A 10,842-nucleotide genomic window follows, 5' to 3' on the forward strand; every position below is an offset into this window, starting at 1 on the left:
AATAGGTAAATGGTGCAGAAATCCACTTCCGGCCCCACTTGGTGTGTGCTTGGGCTGAGCATTGAGGCTTTCACATGAAGAGGTCTTCCTTGGAGTTAAACACCAGCTTTGGTGCCAGTTTGGGCGTTTAACTCCAACTTTTATGCCAGTTCTGGCGTTTTGACGCTAGAAAAGGGCAGAGAGCTGGCGTTTTGACGCCATTTTATGTCGTCAAAACTCGTGCAAAGTATAGACTATTATATATTATTGGAAAGCCCTAGATGTCTACTTTCAAACTCAATTTAGAGCGTGCCATTTGGAGTTCTGTAGCTCCAGAAAATCCACTTCGAGTGCAGGGAGGTCAGAATTCAACAGCATCAGTAGTACTTTGTCAGCCTCTAAATCAGATTTTTGCTCAGGTCCCTTAATTTCAGCCAAAAAAACACACAAACTCATAGTAAAGTCTAGAAATGTTAATTTTGCTTAAAAACTAATAAAAATATACTAAAAACTAATTAAATTATACTAAAAACTATATAAAAATGATGCAAAAAAGCGTATAAATTATCCGCTCATCAGTGCCTGGCAACCACAAGCAGTCTACATGATATTCAACGTAGTCATTAGACGACAGCCGGAGTATAATCTCTTGGGTCTCTGATCCACGGATTTGATTCGCCTCTCCTGACAATAGAGCATTCGAATCCGTGAAATTTGAACCTTCGTGGTATAGGCTAGAACCAATTGGCAGCATTCATAAGATCCGGAAAGTCTAAACCTTGTTTGTGGTATTCCGAGTAGGATCTGGGATGGGATGACTGTGACGAGCTTCAAACTCACGAATGTTGTGCACAGTGACAGTGTGCAAAAGGATAGAGAGATCCTATTCTGACACAAGCGAGAACTGACAGATGATTAGCCGTACAGTAACCGTACTTGGACCATTTTCACTGAGAGGATGGATGGTAGCCATTAAAAATGGTGATCCACCAACATACAGCTTGCCATGGAAGGGAGCACGCATGATTGGGTGAAGACAATAGGAAAGCAGAGGTTCAGAAGCAACAAAGCATCTCCAAACGATTATTTGAAATTCCCACCAATGGATTACATAAGTACCTTTATTTTAATTTACGTTTTATTTTTCGTTTGATTATCAAAACCTCATAACCATTTGAATCCTCCTGACTAAGATTTACAGGATGACCATAGCTTGCTTTAAGCCGACAATATCTGTGGGATCGACCCTTACTCGCGTAAGGTATTATTACTTGGACGACCCAATGCACTTGCTGGTTAGTTGTGCGGAGTTGCAAAAGTGTGATTGAATTTCGTGCACCACTAACACTAATCCTTCCCAAGGGAGAGGATTAGGACCTGTGAATAGAAGTTGGCTCAACTACTTGACTTTCCTTCATTCGTTGAGGGTTAACTAAGTAGGAACAACAATATTTATCTTGATAATTCCAATGAGGATAGAACTTCCAATTAATCTTCCCTAAGCCAAGGCCTTTATTTGAATAATTCACACTCTCTTAGCAACTCGTTGGGAGACGACCTGGGATTTCTACTCACAGTATTTATTTCAAAATTTTGTGACAACCCTTTTAAATTGATACGCAAAATTTTTTATTGATTAAGAATTGTACTTGCAATGCTGATTTCTTAATTAAATTCTTAATCATAATTTTCGTACGTCAGGTACATTAGGTGATACCTCAAGAGCTGTACAAGGTGGCAAAAGAGCCTTGTACCAAAGTAAGGTTGGCATTCGCACATCTTATCTGTCACTTATACAACTCAACTGGAGTTGTCATAGAAGGAGACATCCCCATTGAGGAGGACAAGCCCATCACTAAAAGAATGATAGAGCATGCTAGAGGGCCGGGATTTGAACCACAGCAAGAGCATGGGGAACTGCCTCAACAAGAAATCCCTAAGATACGTCAAGGGATGTATTTTCCTCCTAGAGACTATTGGGACTGACTGAACACTTCTCTAGGAGAATTAAGCTCCAACACGGATCAGCTGAGGTTAGAACACCAAGAGCAATCCACAATCCTCCATGAAATAAAAGAAGATCAAAGAGTTATGAGGGAAGAGCAACAAAGGCATAGAGGAGCTCAAACGCTCCATTGGATCCACTAGAGGAAGCAGTAGCCGCCGTCACTAAGGTGGTCACGTTCCATTCCTTTGCCTATGTTATTTTTTTGCTTTTCGTTATGTTTTATTGTCTGTTTCCTGTTTTTAAGTGCATGATCATCCTTTGTTTATGTCTTAAAGCTATAAAATATTCCATGTATTTCTCAGCATACTTAAAAGAAAATTTTATTTGAAAAATAATAGGGAGATACATAAATTTCGAGTTATATAATAAGAATAGTCTAATTATTTGATGTGGTGGCATTACTTTCATTTTCTGAATGCATGAATTAACAGTGCATATTTGATGTTAGAGTTAAGATCGTTGGTTCTTGAAAGAATGATGAAAAAGGAGAAGTATTATTCGTAATCTAAAAAATCCAAATATTGATTCTTGAAGCAAGAAAAAGTAGAAAAAAGAAAGAAAAAGAGAAAGAAGTGAAAAAAAAAGACAGAAAAAGCCAATATCTCTTTAAACCAAAAGGCAAGAGCAAGGATCAAAGGCTTTGAGCATCAATGGTTAAAAGGGCCTAAAAGAAACAAACTCTTGGGCTAAAACTTCAAATGAGGTCCTCCCCACTAACTAAATTCTTGTGATGTGAAGATGTCAAGTGAAAGTTTTAGACTGAGTAGTTAAAGTTGTGATCTAAAGTAAAATAGTATACTTAAGAACTCTGGACACCACTTGTTGGGGATTTTCGCAAAGCTGAATCACAATCCTAAGGGGTTCACCTAGTTAAATGTCTGTGGCATTTATGTATCTAGTGGTAATACAGAAAAACAAAGCGCTTAGGGTCACAACCAAGACTCAAAAAGAGGCTGTGTTCAAGAATCAAAAAGAGCTAAACTAAGAGGGTCAATAATGTCATCCGGATTCTGAGCTCCTAAAGACACCAACACTTCTGAGCTTCAATGAATAGTGAGATGCCAAAACTATTCAGAAGTAAATGGTTACTAGCGCCACTCATCAATTGGAACTGAGCTTCATTGAAAAACTCTGAGATTTACTGTATCCCACTTTTCTTTTTAAGCCTACTTTGTTTTTGGTTGCTTGGGGACAAGCAATAGTTTAACTTTGGTGTTCTGATGAGCGGATATTTTATACCCTTTTGGCATCATTTTCATATTATTTTTGTTATGTTATGTTCAAGTTTGATTATATTTTCATAGATTTTAGTGCAAAATTCATATTTTTGGATTCTACTTTGAGTTTTTGTGTTTTATGATGATTTTAGGTAATTTCTGGGTGAAACTGAGGAGCTTTGGCAAAGTCTAATTCAAAGGAAAGGAAAGCGTAGCAGATGCTGTCAAATTCTGACCTTTGTACACTCAAATGAGCATTTCTGGAGCTACATAGGTCAGAATGACACCTTCGGAATAGCTTTTTAAAGCTAACTTCCAGAGCTTTCCATCAATATATAATGGTTTACATGGTTTTGTGATGGAACCTGCCCATATTGGGCGTTGAACGCCCAAGAACTACCCCATTTTTGGCGTTCAACGCCCCAAGGAGACAAGCCATACATTTGTACTTCTTAGAGGGCTAGAAATTTTTCTCAAAATAGAATTGGAGTTGCAAGTATAGTCCGAACCCAACAATTAACCAACATTAAATTTTAATTCAAGGATGTCACAATCAATACAAAATAACTAGAAGTTTTAAGTCTCGGGTCATCTTCCCTAGGAGTTGCAATGAAATGCTCAATTATTGGCTATGGAGGAAAAAGAGGTTTTGATTGCAAAAGGCAAGAAATTAAAATGGCATGAAATTAAATGGGAAGCAAGTAAAAGCAATGAAAATGGATATTGAATGGCAAAAAGGTCTCTTGACAAGAATTGGGGAATTAAGGATTCTTATCCTACTTATTGATCCCAAACATGGTAATTGTGTATAATTAATCCCAATTAGTCAATCCTAACATCGAGAATTAGTCAAAAGGGCATAATTCATCTCAATCCACAAGTCCTAGCCAACTCTATTAATGGAAGGCTTAGAGTTTATGGAAACCAAATCAACTAACAATCCTCACACAATGTAGAATGGACATCCACCACTCAAGTTCACCTAATTACCCAATTTTCCAAACAAGAGTGTGAAAAACTAGGAAAAAATCCAACCAAGTATTTTATCAAACACTTGGAAGGCATAAAAAAAATCATAGTAAAATAACAAGAAATAATAAAATCTACAACTACCAAATTAAATGCAAGAAAATAATAATAACAATTCAATTAAACAATAAGAACTTGAAAATATAAATTGCATTAAACGAAATTGAACTTAATAATTGTGCATCAACAATAACATAACTAGATACAAGAAATAAAAAGGAGAAATAGGAGAATCAAAGCAATAGAACAAGAAAAAGTAAAAGGAACTACAACAAAGCAAGAAATAAAACATGATCTAAGAGAAATCTACCCTAATTCTAGAGAGAATGGAGAGCTTCTCTCTTTAGAATATAACCTAAAGCATGTTTCTAAACTAGCCCTAATTGCTCTCCACTTGATATGGAATGATGCCCCCTTTGATATAGCACTCAATCAGCTTCAAAAAGTCCAAAACTGGGCTTTGGAGGCCCAGAAATCGCACCCAACATTTTTCTTTAAGTGAGTCACGTGCATTGATTCGTGCGTATCCACAGATGTGTACATATGCACGCGTGTTGAATTTTCCTCTTGTGCGTACGCGTATGATGTTGTGCATACACACATGGCTGTGTGCTCCTCCTTTGATTTCTTTATGTTTTCTCCCTATTGTATGCTTCTCCTCCACTCTTATCAAGCCATTCCAACCTATTGTACCTGAAATCACTCATCAAAACCATCAAGGCATCGAATGGGATGAAAGTGGGATAAAATTGATTAAATTAAGCACAAATTAGCATGTTTTCACAATTAAGCTCAACATAGGGAGAGAACACAAAAGTATACTATTTGGATGAATAAATGTGGCTTTATATGATGAAATCCACTTAAATCAATCCAAAATTTATCATCAAATATGGATTCATCAGCATGTTGTTCCTGTTCTACGTGCTATACATGATCACAAATGCTAAAAAACAAGGGAAAACTATGGAAATGAGTAGAAAATAAAATTATATAAAGTTAAACTAAATTAAACAAAGGATAGAAAATACTCTACGTATGGTTGGGTTGCCTCCCAACAAGCACTTCTTTGCCATTACTAGTTTGATGGACAACTCCTTTATGGAGGTTGATAGGGGGTTAGATCCTTGCCCCTCACGGTGAACTTCCGTCTTGTGCTCTCATGGATCAACTCAACATACTCCAGAGACAGGATCTAGTTCATTGTGTGTAGAATGACTGGACTTCTAGGAAAGACAACCTGCATGCCAAGTGAGAAGTCTTCGGTTGGAATTTTCTTGTTCATCCAGTCTTTGGGTACTTTCTTCTTGGTACCTCCTTCCTCAGTAGCTGATGGTGGATTTCCAACACCAAACTTAGGTTTGATGTCAGGGGGCTCTGTAAGACTCTGTACTAAGAGAAAGGGCTAAAATACTAAGTGTTGCACAATGGTACCTTCTCTATCTGTTGGAGAGTGAGGGTTGGGGATCTTAAATAGTATATGATCCTCCCAAAGCCTCAGGATCATCTCTCCTTTTTCCACATCAATTAAGGCCTTGGCAGTAGATAGGAAAGGCCTTACAAGGATGATGGAGTTGTCTATGTCCTCCCCAATGTCTAGTATCACGAAGTCTGCAGGGAGGTAAAGGTCTTCAACCTTTATGAGGACGTTTTCCACCATACCATATGCCCGTTTAAGGGACTTGTCTGCCATCTCCAGTGAGATTCTAGTGGGCTGCACCTGTTGGTGTCCCAGATTCCTTATTACTGAGAGAGGCATAATGTTAATGCAAGAGCCAATGTCGCATAATGCCCTCTCAAATGTGATGGTCCCTATAGTGCAAGGAATAAGGAAGCTTCCAGGGTCTGGCATCTTCGGAGGCAGCTTCTTTTGGACCAAGGCACTGTATTTCTTGGTCAGTATCACCATCTCCTCTCCCTTCAGGGTCGTCTTCTCAGAGATAACATTATTCAGACAGGCCATATAAGAGGGATTCTATTCCAATGACTATGCAAAAGAGATATTGACTTACAGCTTCCTGAGGATTGCCAAGAACAGATAAAGTTGCTCTTCCTTAGGTTTTTCTTGCACGTCTGGAGAGGGTTGTTCTTCAAGCTCCTCCATCTTCATAGGGACGTGCATGGTGACACTTCCAGTCTCCTCCTGAGCCTTGATCTCCTTCAGTTCCTCCATAGCTGGTTCCTCTTTAGATTCGACCTTAGCTTTCATAGTGAGAGCCTTGCACTCTTCTCTTGGGTTTACTTCAGTGTTCCTTGGAAGAGTGTTGGAGGAGGTCTCTGGGATCCTCTTATTCAGTTGACCTACCTGTATCTCCAAATTTCAAATGGAAGACCTAGTTTCTACCATGAAACTGTGAGTGGTCTTGGATAGGTTACAGACTATAGTAGCCAGGTCAGAGAGGCTCTGTGCGGAAGTCTCCATCTGCTACTGAGAGGGTTGGAACGGTCTGTTGTTGAACCGGTTCTGGTTCGTTCCTCCTCGATAGCTATTGAAGCCTTGTTGAGGCCTCTACTGATCTCTCCACCCAAAGTTGGGGTGATTTCTCCATCCCTAATTGAAAGTATTCGCATAGGGATTGTTTTTGGAGTTTCTAGAGGTGTTTCCCAAGTAGTTCACCTCCTCTATGGTGATCCATGCAATGTCACCAACGTCTGCCTCACAGGCTGCTTCTGGGGAATAAGCAGCTGAGCACTTTGTCCCACTCAAGTACTGAGAGATCATATTGATCTGCTGGGACATGAGCTTGTTCTAAGCTAAAATGGAATCCACAGTGTCCACCTCCATGACTCCCCTATTTTGAGCCATCCCATTGTTCACAAGGTTCCTCTCGGAAGTGTACATGTATTGGTTGTTGGCAACCATATCAATGAGCTCCTACGCCTCCTCAAGATTCTTCTTCATGTAAAGGGAACCACCAACAGAGTGATCCGGTGATATATTATACATCTCAGATAGGCCATCATCGAAGATCTCTAACATGGTCCACTTTGAGATCATGTCAAAAGGGCATCTTCTGATCAGATGTTTGTACCTTTCCCAAACTTCATACTGGGACTCTCCATTTTTCTGTCTGAAAGTCTAGACTTCCACCCTAAGCTTTCTTATCTTCTGATGTGGAAAGAACTTGGTCAAAAATCCATTGACCACCTTCTCCCAAGTTTCAAGTCTCTCCTTAGGTTGAGAATCCAACGATAGCCTTGCTCTGTCCTTTATTGCAAAAGGGAGAGCATGAGCTTGTAAACCTTTGGATTTACTCTATTTGTCTTGACAGTGTCACAAATATGTAGGAAATCAGAGATGAATTTGTTCGGGTCCTCCTGCGGGAGTCCATGAAACTGGTAATTCTATTTTAATAGAGTTACCAGTTGAGACTTAAGCTCAAACTTGTTTGCACCTATGGCAGGTTTGGAGATGCTGCACCCATAGAAATCAAATGTGGGTGCAGTGTAAGATCCAAGGACCTTTCTTGCGTCTCCTCCAGCGTCTGGATTGGCTGCCATAGTTGTATCTTAAACTTCTTGTTTAAGAGCATCTGCAAGATTCCCTCTGGTTCTACTAGCTTGAGCTTGTTGTAGACACCTTCTTAAGAATCTCAGGTTCAGGATCAGGATCAAAAAGAGCTTCTCTATCCCTATTTCTGCTCATAAACAAAAAAAAGAAACTGGAAAAAGGAAAACAAGGGAGTCTCTATGTCAGAATATAGAGAGCTCTTTGTGAGAAACTCAGATAAAGAGAAAAGAAAATAAAGGTGTCTTTTATTTAAAAAGGAGTTTTCAAAAATAAAGAGGGGAAATAGTTTAAAATTTTTCGAAAAAGATGAGAGAGAAAGAGGTTAAAAATTTTCGAAAGAAGCTAAAACAATCAATTAACAAACAAGATTTGAAGATTTGATTCTGAAAAATTTTGAACCTTAAAAAGGAAAAGTCAAAAGGAAATTTTGAAATTTTAGGATTAAAAAGATAAGGTCGAAAGAGGTAAACAAGATAATATAAGATTTGAAAATTAAAAAATTCAAATTTGAAATAATGGAAGACTAACAAACTATTAAACTTTTAAAATTTGAATTTTAAAATAAAGATAAGATAACAAAATTTTGAAAATCAAAGAAAAAGATAAGATAAAGATTTTAAAGATAAAGAAGATAAACAAGAAAATTAAACTAAATGAAAAGATTACCAACGAGACACCAAACTTAAAATTTTAAATCAAGAAAGAAAAAGATTCAAAAACCAATCACGAAATCAATTAACACTAATATCAATTCAGCACCAATACTCAATCAACAAAAGTACCACACCGGAGTAAACACAAGCAAAACATACAAGAAAAGCACAAGTATAGATAGCAGTTACAACAAATAGTTTAGATAACAGTTAATAACAGTTATGCAATTAGGCAAACCAAATGATATAGTCAGCCAGCTCCCTGCTGAAATTGGTAGCCAGATGATCTGCAGAAGAAGTTCAGTGAGCATCCAATTTTTTTTATTGAGCTCAATTTCTAAGTTGATGAAATTTATATGTGAAATATCATATATTACAAGCAATCTTGTTAAAGAAAATTACCTACTCCTGATTCACATAGAAGTATATCTGCTTTGTATAAGTTTGAAAGCTCTTCCAATGGTCCAAGATTAATTCAAACTGAGACAAAATACACCAAATAAAAAGCTACAAAATTAGAACTCGGTCTTGTTTCAATAGTATCAATCAATTACCACCATAAGACAGACTAATATCTAAATAAAAGTAACCTGGGTAAAGCTAGGAAACACCTTGGATGATTCCAATCTTGTTTGCTATATCTAAGGAATCACAATGGGGTGTTCCATCAGGCTTACAAGAAAGTAATACACATAAATTTATATGAAGATAGGTGATTCGATTATAAACAAATTTCAATTTACCAATGACTGCATAAATGCTCACCTGATCAAAGTGTTCACTTTCTTGGCTTAGATGTCATGCATTTTCTTCACTGCATCCTTGATCTTCTTCTTATTAGCATGCATGTCTACAATGAAAACCAAAGTGTTGTTGTCTTCAATCTTCTTCACTGTGGACTCGGTTGTCAGTGGCTATTGTATAATCCCTTTGTTGACAACTACACATGCAATGGCAAAAAACAACATTAAGGCTTAAAACACTTGATTGATGAAGCCCCAGGTGAAATCCACAATGTTCACCGTCCCTATAAAAACATTTAACCATATCAAAACCAGTTAATCAGTGTGAATATGAGACATCATTATGCTCCTCATCTATTAATCAGCCTTCAAATGTTCTATTTAAGAGTGACATTAAGTATCTCAATAGAGAATTTATGTTTGTAATGTTTAACTGTATCCACTTCTTCAACTTTCTGTCACAGGGTAATGTAACAATGAATATGAAGCTTAATAATGAAACCAGTGGTCGATTTTACACAGGTTGCTAGTATTAATTCATTATTTCTCAGAAATAAGAAATATTATAAGTGAAATAACTAATATTGAAATTGCTTCGAGGGAATTTCATTCCAAATACAACATCAAGTTAGAATATTAACTTATCTATACAGATGGAGATGAAATGAAATTTTAAAACAAATATATGTAGTGAACAACACATTTGAAGCTGATTATTTGTTTAAATTTAGCAATAAAAACGATAATCATTAACTTCCTTGACATGATAATATGTGCAGAAAACCTTAAGTCAATGGGAAAGGATAAGAATCAACAAAAAGGAGACATACATAACAATGAGATGCAAATTCAGTTACTTGAACAACATCCTCTCCCTTGATGACTCGCCCAACCACAATAAGCTTCTCATTTAGATCTAGTATTGGTGCAGTGGAATTGAAAAGATCAAATCCTTTGTTGGTGTGCTTGCCCTTGGAAGTTCCAAGCATGAATGCTTCATGTTTCACACTACGTAATTATTACAATATCTATTAATTAAACGCATAATGCCACTGGTTACCAAAAACTTTAAATAGCTAAAGCCAAATGGAAAAAGAATAAGAAAAACCCTAAACATTACATTCAATTCAATTCAACATCATCCGAAGTGTTACTGACCCTAACATCCCTGGAAAAGGGATGTGAGCAGAGGACACCGGTAAAGGTTCAATCCGATATTTCAATTTCTCCGACACCATTGGCGAGTTGGTCGGGTGCCTTCTATGAGGCTGAAGCTGATATCATTGCCTTCAATGATGTATCCACCTTGCCACCTCTCTTACCCGCTGTCGCTGCCTTCTTTTCCGCATCAACGAATCGAATCCATTGAATAATGAGCAACCAATAACGTAGCAAGCAAAATAAAAGCTAGAAAAAATAAAAAATGAAAAGCATTAGATGCGAACCTCTGATCTAAAATTTGAGAAGATAGGAATAGATATAGGCTGGTGTGTTGTGTAATCAAAGGAAGTGTGAGAGAGTAGAGGAGGAGAAGATCCCGAGATTGTGCTTAGGGTTCGAAGGCGGTGATGGAATAACGACACTAGGACGGCAGTGACAACACAACTTGAAGAAGAGAGAAGAGATGGAGGCTTAGAGCTTTCTAGGTTTGGGTCATGAGGAAGAGATGAGGAAGATGAAGAAGACGGTAGCCAAGCTCGAC

The 10,842-nt window shown here is 37.6% G+C and overlaps 1 protein-coding gene across 3 annotated transcripts; it reads right to left on the reverse strand.

Annotated features, from left to right (window-relative positions):
• Positions 1–8,993: 8,993 nt before the first annotated feature.
• Positions 8,994–10,445, reverse strand: LOC127744428 (peptidyl-prolyl cis-trans isomerase CYP21-4-like). 3 transcript variants are annotated; one of them, XR_008005418.1, is made up of 4 exons: positions 10,261–10,445; positions 9,971–10,148; positions 9,163–9,424; positions 9,010–9,069 (listed from the first exon to the last, which is right to left on the reverse strand). XR_008005418.1 is itself a non-coding variant. In XM_052256591.1 (3 exons), exons 1-3 carry the CDS (start codon positions 10,376–10,378, stop codon positions 9,416–9,418), a joined length of 267 nt encoding a protein of 88 aa, XP_052112551.1. In that variant the 5' UTR covers positions 10,379–10,445; the 3' UTR covers positions 8,994–9,415. The 3 variants fall into 3 exon arrangements, 1 of the variants encoding a protein (XP_052112551.1); XR_008005417.1 differs by having other exon boundaries at positions 8,994–9,424; XM_052256591.1 differs by having other exon boundaries at positions 8,994–9,424; positions 10,299–10,445.
• Between the last annotated feature and the right edge of the window lie 397 nt (positions 10,446–10,842).

Source organism: Arachis duranensis, unplaced genomic scaffold (assembly GCF_000817695.3).
Source record: "Arachis duranensis cultivar V14167 unplaced genomic scaffold, aradu.V14167.gnm2.J7QH unplaced_Scaffold_354584, whole genome shotgun sequence".
Taxonomy (NCBI): domain Eukaryota; kingdom Viridiplantae; phylum Streptophyta; class Magnoliopsida; order Fabales; family Fabaceae; genus Arachis; species Arachis duranensis.

What these genes read in the sequence shown, in the direction of transcription:
- LOC127744428 (XM_052256591.1), bottom strand. Translation starts at nt 10,378, where the DNA reads ATGGTGTCGGAGAAATTGAAATATCGGATTGAACCTTTACCGGTGTCC. An exon ending in CCTTTTCCAGGGATGTTAGG is followed by an intron (nt 10,149 to 10,298) that starts GTCAGTAACACT and finishes ATAATTACGTAG; the next exon opens with TGTGAAACATGAAGCATTCA.